Here is an 11,688-nt window from a genome sequence, read left to right on the forward strand (position 1 = left end):
GATTTGGTGCTTTAGTAGCCTAATTTTGAGATTTGCAGCATTATGTGACAAGGGGAGAGGGGAATGGGTGTTTGAGGTGGGCTGAGTGTAAATAGCCCAATACATGTCTGTGGTGAAGCTATGCCAAGAGACCCTCTGGAGAAATTGAAGTTGATGGATGAAACCTACACCAGGTTATGCTTCCTGCAGTGGAACATAGATTTGCTGTAAATTTGTATGTGTTTAGGAATTTAATACATGCTCAGCCTGTGACACCTTTTTTGTCAGAATCTGATCCCTAGCTGAATAATGCTGATTTAAGAAAATAGAGATCACCAACCTCTTACCTCGACGACACAATGTGTGTGTTGTTTATATGAGTTACTAACTAGAAGCTCAACCAGAAAAACACTGGAATCAGTTACTCTCAACATCCCATGTTTCCATAGTAACACACAGACACTGTCCAACTGGCACTGTGTAAGTTGTGAGGGCAAAATATGAAAGAAAAGACACATCATTTGATTGCTAGTGTTTAACCACAGACGATGGTGAATGATGTCCTTACAGTCCACTACAGAGTCACCAGTGTTTTGGTTCCTTAATCCTGTCCTATATCCTGCAGCACAGTAAATATATTCGCCTGTGTGCATGTTGTTCTGCATGCCATTCATACTCAATAATGCACTCTGTAAGCTAAGTGACTGAGGTGCCTGTGTAGAGTGACAGGAAGAGAGCAGCAGCAGCAGCAGCAGCAGCATTAACTGATGCTTTGAGGTACGCCATGTAAGGAAAAGAGAGGCTTGTGATGAAAACACTTCTTGTGCATCTCCGAAAGGTTGGATGTAATCTTCGCTGAAGCCTGAAGGACAAGAGGTGTAGGCAGGAGGAAATGAAACAGATACATATCTGAGTGCTGTTTGATATACTGGCACTTCCATCATCAATGCAGCTTTCCCAAGGAGAGAGGTGTTTGGAGGTTATAATGATATCCAATGCAATCCCTCTACACTAGCAATACATGCTATTGTGATTCATCTGCAGCATAAAACCTTTAAGGTGTGCACCTCATGACTTTTCTTGCTTTCTTTGTTTATTTGTGGCGAAAAAATAACCAATTAAAACATGTTTTTAAGGAGACGAGCACATGAAGTGAGTCTTGTATAATTAAGCAAGTGTATAACCTTCCTTCCGCATTACTTCTCTGCAGTCTTGGGAAAGAAAACGTGCATATATAAAAATCCTGATAACACAGACCATTCATTTTGTTTAGTTATGATTTACATAGATCTGCTCGATTGTTGTCAGTCAGTTGGACTTTGGACCTAAGTTCACCTTCAAGTATGTGGCGTATAATTGTTACTTCAAGCAAAACATATCAAAACAATAAGAAAAGTATTGAAAGCTGTTAAGTAAATGAAGTGAATCAGAGCTGTACAGACTTTTATTTTAGCTGCAGTGCCCAAAAAATGTAAAACCAAAACACTTACTAAGCAATCACTGCTTTATATTCAACAATGCTCTCGTTATTATTTATGTTACGTCTTTGTATAACCTATCTATTCAATTTAATTATAACCTTTGTGACAGAAAACAAACAGCTCTGGCATTAGGCTTTGTGAAAATGCAAAGGGTTGCTGCGTAAAACATCATCAAATATATTGCTTTGTCTGGCTTGAAACAAAAACACACAATTATAGACGACTACAAAACATCAAAACAATTGCTTTGCGCAAATAACACTTTAAAAACATTCCAGAGATTGATTGACCTTATGGCTGATAATGTAGTGCTAGCCCAACAACTATGATGTATTGGATGAAGATGAAGTTGAAAATTCCACAAAAAAAATCCACAAAAGCCAAATCCATGTCTTTGATTTGTTACGTGCCAGTACTGTATGTCTGTTCGTGTGTGTTTGTGTGTGTCTATCACCCTTCCCTGATTGTCTCCCTCAGGTGATCTCTAACCACTAATCAAGGCCTGCATAAAAGGCCTGAGGACGGCTGCAGTCTTCCTCTTCCTCTTCCTCTTCCCTCCTCCACGTGGCATGTGGCTGTGGCATTTTCTTTGTGTTATCTCAATAGACTCTTTTGTTAATTGAATACAAATTTATGTTTGCCCCTCATTGTGTTGCGGCTTTCGAGCCACTCGTAACAGATTCATTAAAGAATACTCATTATAAAAAACCTAAATGGAGGGGTTTGATGAATGAGCTGTTTTAGTAGTGATGGTACATACAGTCCCGAGCGTGTGATGCTGCTTAAGTATGCAACGTGAGGGTTATGAAAAAGTGCAAAGTGTTGGGTGTTTTTACTTAGGAAGATGGGAGTGAGAAAATCCCTCATTAATCATTTTACAGGAACAAAATGACACCAAGGAAGGGATCTGAGGGCATAATAAGAATGCAATGAAGAAAGAACAAGGCTATTCAATTGCAAAAGGGTCAATTGCTTTGAGAATGCACTCTGCAGCAAAGGAATACATTATGTTTTAAAATCATCCAGTCAATAATTAAAGGAAAACTTTTGAAAGCTGATCTGTATCTTGTGGAGGGAATAAAAGCTTCAACTCAGTAACCTGAATGGAACCAAGCTGAAAAAAAGCACCTGTCCCTTGCAGCATGCAACAACCTTGGAGATTTAGAAAAGACCGACTTGGGTGTTTTTCCATGTGTCATCTTCCAGAGTGAGAGGTCGCTAAGAGATGACAAGGGCAAAAACATGTTTTCCATATCATCACTGGGAGGAAAAACTCCACCCTCAGGAGAGATGATATATCACTCAATCAATTACCATGGCAAGGACCAGAGGAGCCTGCCTAGTCTGGCCCTGCTGTGGCGGCACACCTGGATTAAAAGACACAGCTGCATCAGTCATGATTGTAGCTGTTTAACACCACAGGATACCACTCAATGGTGAGATTAACCCTGCCAGTTAAGAGGGGCTCTGGAGAAAGTAAGTAATGGCTCTCCTCTGAGAAGCTAAATATACCGATAAGAAGCCAGATTACATCCTATGATTAAGAAGAAAGAGGCGAGTGTCAGTCAGCCCTTTTACCACTGCAACAAATAACATTTTTAAAGGATTTTTGCAAACGTAACACATCCTAAACTCTGGCGCAGGCTGAAGATTGTATAGGGGTTTAGGTAACATCAGAGTTGTTGAGAACCCTATTATGCATGTCTTTATGGCTTTTTGCACATTTAATATGTGTGGGTGAAAATAAGCTATGGTGAGCTGCATTTATATTCATTCTGGACCTGTCCGGTCCATCAATTACTATGCAATTCAAAACAATTATACAAGTTGTTATGATTGCATTGCACTAAAAGTAAGCAAGAGAATATTACACAGTGTTAGGTGAAAACGTTTTAATTAAGGTGTCTCACTATAGCTATAGTATCGTAAACCCAGTTATTAAAGAAAAAGGAACAGCTCTTCTTCCTTCCTTTAGGTGCTGTTTTTGGAACTAGCAACTTACATTACATTATCTTCTTCCTGTTTGTCCCCCTATTAGAAAATAAAATTAGTTTAGGTGCCTGCTAACACAATTACTGGCTGATAGAAGTCATCCGATGTGTCACCATATGTGTAAAAAGGGTTGGGCAGCACCATTGATTTAGTTAGGGCCTGATTAGATGTTGTTGGAAAAGTGAGTTAAATTTTTCAGGAACTGTCAGTAGAACAATAGTGTAGTTGACACAAATGCTTGTTTCGTTTAAATGATAGAAGGACAAAAATGCTGTTAGTCAGGTTATACAATGACACAGCTCTGTAGATTCCGCAGATGTGTGTCATTCCCATCTGTTAAACTGTCACCAGACGGTTTACTGTTGATAACAATCGCAAAAATGTGCTTTATTTCCAATTTGTGAGATACGAAAGGCCTCATAAATTTAAAACAAGAGCAGTAAAGAGTACACTTTAAACTATAAATCATGGCACCCTATCTGAAATCCACGGTCCTCTCCAGGGAACCTCCTCTGTAATGTGATCGCTGCTTTTCAAACTCTAGTGGATAAAATACAGTGAGAGCAGGGTCATCAGTTACTTTACCTTGTCAGGCTCTGATATAAAGCATGTGACATTGTAAATCAGCATTTTTCTTATATAAGTCTGCACGAATGAGAAAAGCCTCCAGATACCTAATATGATTCAAAAATACATTAACAATGATTATGGCCTGAAAATGAAGCCAGAGAGAACTAGAAGGGCACTCAAACAAAGAGCTCCAACAAGGCCATAATTGTAATCTATAAGCATGTTTTTGGACGTAAATCGGGGCAGTATTTAGTATTATCCTGCTGAGAAAAGAATTTGACTTTTTGTGTTTTTAGTCCATTCAATAAATAGAAGGTTAACAGAGCAGACACTCACTTAGAAACCTTGAAAAAAGTACTTGTTTATTTACAGTAATTTATTTTAGCTCACCTACCACCTTTTCATCTGAGTCAGTCTCTTGTGGTCTCAGTGAAAACCCTGTGAAAGCACTTGTCAATACAGCTCTCAAATCCATGCAATTCATTTCCATTTAATAAGGTGTCTCTGTTGTAAATGAAAGTGGCATAAACTGGGCAGAGCTTTCGTTCAGCCTGCAGGGAATGTCTCATAACCCAAGTTACCATGCCTTAAGCATACATGTATTATACAGTAGTTGGCAGAGTTCAATTATATATAGATAAGTAATGTTGCATGTAAGTAATGTCAGTAACAGTGATTTACGAGTAAGTAGGGTTGTAATTGGACACTTTGAGTCAGGTTTAATTAAATGAGTCCTTCAATAAGTCATTACAACCTCAGCTTTTTTATGTTCTCATTTCATCCATATGTAGCAGCAGCTTTAATTGCATCCACAGGGAAGCATAAGCAGGCAAGGGGTTTCAGAGAGGAAGATCAACGTGTGTTGCTTTTACTGGGTGCACTTCACCTAATGCTGACCCCATGTTCCATTAAAGTGTTCCTAGATTGTATGTGTTATTAATTTGTCTAAAAAACATTTATTGGGCATCAGAAAATATTAAGACCTTGTGTGGTATGCACTTGTAATAATAGGTCATTTCTTTGTAGAGCAAAATCTGGATTCTTTTTTTATTACAAAATACTTTAATTATAAGTGTGTTTTAATTGAAATGGAATTACATATCTATTCTGAAAATGATAAAACACCAATCTTGATCTCGCCTAAAGCCAAAAAAGGAGGATTATACTCCATCAGTTCCATTATTGTTTTATTCTAATTCCATTCCTAATGCTTTCACTGGAACTTCTTCTCCAGTAGTTGTACTATTTCCCATTTGTCACACCTCTGAGCCACATTCAGAGCTGTGGATCCAGAAGAGTCGAGGAGAGTCGTGTCTGCTGCATTAAGCAGCAGAGCCTTAACAATAGGGATACAGTCATGCTGTGCAGCGAGGTGTAAAGGTGTCGCCTTTCCTGAGTTTACTGCATTGACATCTGCATGATGTGAAATCAAGTGAAGGACACTTTGTAAACTGGCACTGGTACAAGCTACATGTAGTGGTGTCCATCCTTCACTGTCCTCGGACACGTTTGGGTCGGCTTTGACTTCCAGGAGCTTTGCCACCACTTCCGGCCCACCCTGATGGCATGCAAGGTGGAGTGGGGTCCAGCCGTTCTCACCTCCAGCATTCACACAACCACCCTGACTCTCCAGCTGCACCACCGTGGCTTCGTGTCCCCTAAGGGCAGCCAGGTGTATGGGAGTCCAGCCTTGAAGGGACCTGGAGTTTGAGCATGTCCCATTTGACAACAGCTGCCTGCAAATGCCTGTGTGACCCTTCAGAGCAGCCAGGTGAAGTGGAGTGTATCCTCTGTTGTCTGCACTGTCAATATTAACCCCACTCTTTATCAACTGTCTCACTACCCTGTTGTGGCCTTCCTCAGCAGATAAGTGAAGAGCAGTGGAGAGAGAGGAGTCGATAGCGTTGGGATCTGCTCCCTTAGAGAGGAGAAGCTTGGCAATATTAAGATGCCCATAGGCGGAGGCTAGGTGAGTGGAGTCCTCCCTTCTGCCTGCCTTTCCCTGACTGCCGTCTCTGGCAGCCGTGAAAGCAACAGTCGCACCACTGTTTCATGGCCATTTTGGGAGGCCAGGTGGAGGGGCATCCAATCAGCTTTTTCCCGGGCATCCGCCACAGCTCCTTTGTCCAACAGAAGACGGACAGTCCTATCATCGCCATTCTGAGCAGCGAAATGGAGTGCTGTCCACTCGTCCTCAGCCCCTTGGGTGGTGGATGCACCATTTTCCAGCAACAAAGAGATGATGTCATGAAGCCTGTAGAAAAGGTTGCATTTAAAGGGTTTAATTGCACTCTTGTCATCTCCGTGAGCAGACACTCCAGTATTTATTCTAAACATGTCATCTGAATCTGTAAAAAAGCAATTATGAGTTTTTTGTGTGTTTTTTTCCCAAAATGTTAACCTCTTCCTTTAAGTTTCATAGAGGTGATCTAAGCTATCCTTTGAACTGTCAACCAGTTCAGAATAGCAAGTTGCTAGCACAAATTACATTTATTGAGTCACTTATAAACAGTTTTTTTATGTATATATTTCATACAGACCTTTGCAGAACAGCAATAATGAGAGGAGTGTAACCTCTGGCAGTCGTACAGTTGACTTCAGCCCCCAGACTCAGGACGTGCTTGACACTCTCTGCATCTCCACTGGCTACAGTGTAGTGGAGGAGGCTCTTTTCACCTGAAAACTGTGTCTTCACATGCTCGCTTTTCACAGACTGTTTAAAACTACTAAAGTCCTTTTTGCACAGCAAAGAGAGAATGCTATTTTTGCCATCTGTGAAATAAAGCAGAGAGCAATATGTAGAAATGGTGACCACAGTGTGTCAGAGGATCATTCATTTCTTATGAATTCTGCTGTGGTTAAAATGTTAAGATTAATTGGTAATGGAGAGTGGCAATGCACAGGTCGATAGAAATTATGGTTAAAGTTATTTATTCAGTAATATAGTCAACATATCATAGGTAAATGATTGAGGTTACATAAATGTTTGTTTTATTCTTCTTTCCATTCATAGTTGACTCTGCCTCCTAGGATTAAATGTGATAATGAAATGGTACAGCACTGAAAATAGTACTTCTTAAATGTCAGCCCTCCAGGCTTTGTACTGCATTAAACATGACTTCTCATCCTACTCCAACTATGTGTTTACCTGTGGGAAGGTCAAGCATCTTAGGCAAGTCAATCTTAAATGGGAAAAGAAAGAACATAAGCAATACAAGTTATTTGCTGTGACATCAATCCTTATGACTGGCTGTTAAGCACATACTGTAAATGTATGTATACAGGCAGGGGTGTTCAAGGCTAAGAATTAATCAAAAGTTAAACAGTTTCAATATAAATAACTAAATGTATTATATGCACCATCTGCACAGAATATTCAGTATTTATGGGTACCTTTCTTCAGAGCCATGCTAGCCGATAAACATGCCATTCATGGTACTCAAAGCCTTCTGACATAGATGAACACCATCCTTATTTACCCATACCTTGATCCTTTTCCAAACCTAACCATGTAGTTTTTATATCTATAAAGTTAGCAACATGTTTAAAGCTGCAACAGTTTTACATTTACAACATGGAGATAGGAGCAGTTTGGTCCATTTTTGCATCGTATAAAGAATTACAATGGTATGAAAAAACAGCCAGGAAATGGGTTGATAACATACAAATTACGCCAACAGATACGATTAAAACTAGCTAATTATAAAACTCAGATATTAAGGAATTGGTAGAGAACAGAAATATTGCCTTTCAAATGAATGCTAATGCGCTGTACTCCTGAATGTGTATGAATAAGCAACTGTTGCAGACTAGTTTGACATTTCAAGTTCCAAGATGCTTATATGTCATTCATGTGTAATTAATTAATTTGTTTGTACAGTGCCTTAAAGTGATTAAAAAGTTTAGTGCATCACTGTAACCAATTACATCCTTACAAGGCTAGAATCAACAATGTTGTGTATACTATGTTATCATTTCTATACTTTTCGTATGAGAACATAAACCTGCTCTTTATGCCAAAGATTGATTATATACAGTAGACACTACAGTTTAATTTAATTTAAGCAGAGTATCAAGTAGGACTTACTTTGTGTATCGGGGAAAAGAGCCAAGGATAATCTGACTTCTGGCTCTTGTCGTCCTTGAGGCCTTGGATTGGTCCTGGGATCTTCATGATTCCACTCAGGGCCTCTGTTTCCTTCACAGTGTCTGCAAATGAAGCCAAGTCAAGGAAAATACAGTAATGAAATTGTCCAGTCGAAAAAATCTTTTTCTAAACGCAATTCTAAAACACGAGGGGATTCTTCACAGAGAATGAAACGTCATGCATGAATTGAATTCTATTCTACAGCGCCTGTTTATGAATAAACATGACACTTGATTGTATTCATAAACACAACTGCTCAAACCATAAGTGCTTGTCCATCAAAGGTGACCCACTTAAGAGTATGCATTTAAATCGTGCATTACACGCAGGAGAATGTGTTCTCTATGAGTAATTCTATTACCTATTGTTGACTTGATAATTAGAAGCAATGCCAAAAGGCACGACATGGTTGCTTTGTTTGGTTCATATTTTTTCAGAGAATGTGGATCAAAAAACAGACAAGTGCCAGATGCTTTTGATGCCGCCAGATTAAAACACTGGTGTTTCAACATGATGTATAAATGACGGTTTTTAATCATTTGGAACCTTTCCATCTTAGCGTTTTCATGTTTTATGTTGACAATCACATTAAGAGAAAGCAAATTAGCATAATTGTACACATTAAACACAACATCAAAATGCCAAAACCAATGACACACATCATCAGAAGAATTTGACAAATTACACATCATATTTCTATGGATGCACCCAAAATAGTGTGTGCTATGATCCTTTCCAAGATGTATTTTCCAACATCTTGAGGGCACACTGGCAATGAGCTCTACTTAATGGGGCTTCCAGGATCCCTCTCTGCTACCTCATTTGTTCAATCTTATCCTCTATAAGAAATAGTATTCATTTTCATCAACATATTAGGGAAATCCGCATTTTATGTATAAGCATTTCTGTAGCTTTCACAAATGGAAGCGAAACATTAAGAGCTGCAGTTCCATCTCCAGCTTTAAATCCAGATTGCAAAGTTGGCTGGAAACAAATACAGAAATATATTTCTATTAGTTATTGCTTTTTAGCTCATTTTTTTGCTTTTAGCTTCTGCACCTGAGAACTGTGGCCTCTTCCTGAGATCCTGGTCCCAGCAATGCTTCATGATGCCGATCATCTGATCACACTCAGGGGGTTTTGATTCGGGTATCAACTCCACGCTGGGTCTCTTACCATGAGACACATTTAAGAGCACTGTGGTCATACTGCACCCTGTAGATCGACACAAACATAGGACAGTATGAGGCATTGATTTGACACTCTATGTTTACCTTCTGTTATGTTAAAGGACAAGTATTAAATTGGGTTTTTACCTTTTTTATTATATTATCTTATTTTTATATATATGTTATCTTTTTACAAAGCCAAGCTAGCTTTGTTTCCATTCTGTATGCTACATAAGCTAATACTTCCTTAGCTGCTGCTTAATGTTTAGTAGAAAGACATGAGAGTGGTATCGATTTCATATAACTCTCGGCAAGAAAGGCAATAAGCCATTTCCTAAAATGCTAAACTATTAATTAAAAAGGATGTATTACTGTTTTGTTTAGGTACATAAAAGAAACATGGGATGGCTAAGGTTTAGATAATTAACACTTGACAAGTGTTGGAATTACATTCAAAATAAAGAAAAGGTTTTGCAAACAGTAAATGTAAGATACAGGTTCCAGTCATTTTTAATTAAACCCTCATTCATGAGTAGCAGGACGTTAGAAAATGCCTTTCAATGGTAAAGTATGCTAATCAGGTAAATATAGTATAATAGATTAAGTTGATTTTGTTTTTTACATCATTTTCAAAAGCAACTGTAAAACCAAAATCTGCAAATGCTAGGATAAATATAGCTTTACCTTCATGCAGTTTGAATGATTGTATTGAGCATAACATGAGCCTGATGCAACACCTAGAAATGTACATCTATTTGATATTTAGATAGGATGCATTTCAAATGAATTCATCCCTACCTGCATATGGTTTCTGCTGCGTCAGAATCTCCCAAATCACTATTCCAAAGCTGTAGATCAAAGCAGAAAGAGGTATTTCAGTCATAACTTTCACATTTTTGCACATCCTGCATTTAGTGAACGTTATGTGCCTATGTTATATAAAATAGCTATATGAAATGCTTTTTAAGGTCAAGTAAAACCAATCAAACCTAAAAGTCTAACAAAGAGTGAATGACGCAAATGTGCAGAATAAGTACCAGTGACTTGGGGTATATTTCAAATAAATACATTAAAAGAGCAAGGTGACACTGATTTAAGGGGAAAAGCAGTGACGCTGATTGTACAATTTCAGATGTGCCCCTAGTAAGTCACCTGTAAACATCAAAGGTAGTTCCTGGAGGATCGGGGCACTGAGTGAAGGTCTCTGGAGGAATGTAACATATGTTCCCTCTGACTGTCAGCTGCTCCATAAACAACTTCTTGCTCATGTCCTCTTTCCAGTGGATTAAACCAAAATCTGATATCTTAAAACAAGAATTTAGATTTTTTTAATTTGCATACATTGATCTGCATAAATCAGAAATATCAAAAAGGACTAAAAACATTCTGATAAATGTGTTGTCACTGAGTGTCATTGACCTTGACATGGAGATGATCATCTAGTAGGATGTTGGACGTCTTGAGGTTTAGATGGAGTAGTGGAGGGTTCATGCTGTGAAGGAAATTCATTCCCATCGAGACCTCGTGAATCATCTGAAACTTCTTTGGCCACATCAAAGTGTGGCTGGCTAGGAGATTGTTCAGCGATCCATTACTCATGTGCTCCATCACCACAGCAGTCGCCTCAATGCACAGTCCATAGATGGAGACAATATACCTGTGTTTCACTTTTGCCATGTAGGGCGCCTCCTCTTTTATTCTCCTGTAATGAAAAGATCTGAAGTTTACTTTAGGGAATTCCATAAGCCTTTTGAACTTTGACAACAGGAAACATGATTTTCTGTGTCAGACTTTGTAGAGGTGCAAACATTTTTGAAACCTCAAGAACTTTGAAAAGTTTATTTAAATTCAAAGCAACCAACAGATCAACTATGCTAAGAAGTTGCTGTAAATGTAGACAGTTGTTTGTACCTGACAGCAGGATGATACATAAGTGTGGGCTTTTTTTGATGATTTCAATCTCACCTGTAAAAGTTTGTTGCACATAAGGATGTGTCAAAGCTCTTCAAGGCACATGTTTCCCCCTGTAGCTTCAGCTTGACCTGGTACAGCTGACCAAATCGACATTCTGCCACCTTAATCCAGTCAGCCTCAAAGTCGTCCTTCTTGAAGTTCCTGAACTGCCAGAGGGATCTGTCAAGGCAATCCATGAGCACAGAGGTCTACTCTGTCACACTGTCTGTCTAATCCTACACATAAACAGGATTTATCCTTCAGATCAACATCGATCAGTGGCACCGCGGGAGCTTGTGTCTCACGCAGGGAACAAGAGAGTCGCAGAATATGGAGACACATTGAGATTAGTGTCAGCCGGCTGTGTAAAATGCATGAGTATTCACACACACTTTAG

General features: G+C 38.9%; 1 protein-coding gene across 1 annotated transcript; it reads right to left on the reverse strand.

The window, feature by feature from the left end:
* Positions 1–4,363: 4,363 nt before the first annotated feature.
* Positions 4,364–11,688, reverse strand: ankk1 (ankyrin repeat and kinase domain containing 1). Its single transcript, XM_063907943.1, is given in 10 exon segments — positions 4,364–6,009; positions 6,012–6,276; positions 6,563–6,794; positions 7,171–7,204; positions 8,110–8,231; positions 9,229–9,384; positions 10,137–10,186; positions 10,491–10,642; positions 10,758–11,040; positions 11,304–11,688. Coding segments are annotated over 10 exon segments (2,253 nt in total). The 5' UTR covers positions 11,489–11,688; the 3' UTR covers positions 4,364–5,235.

The sequence above is a fragment of the Eleginops maclovinus genome, chromosome 18 (genome assembly GCF_036324505.1).
Source record: "Eleginops maclovinus isolate JMC-PN-2008 ecotype Puerto Natales chromosome 18, JC_Emac_rtc_rv5, whole genome shotgun sequence".
Taxonomy (NCBI): Eukaryota; Metazoa; Chordata; class Actinopteri; order Perciformes; family Eleginopidae; genus Eleginops; species Eleginops maclovinus.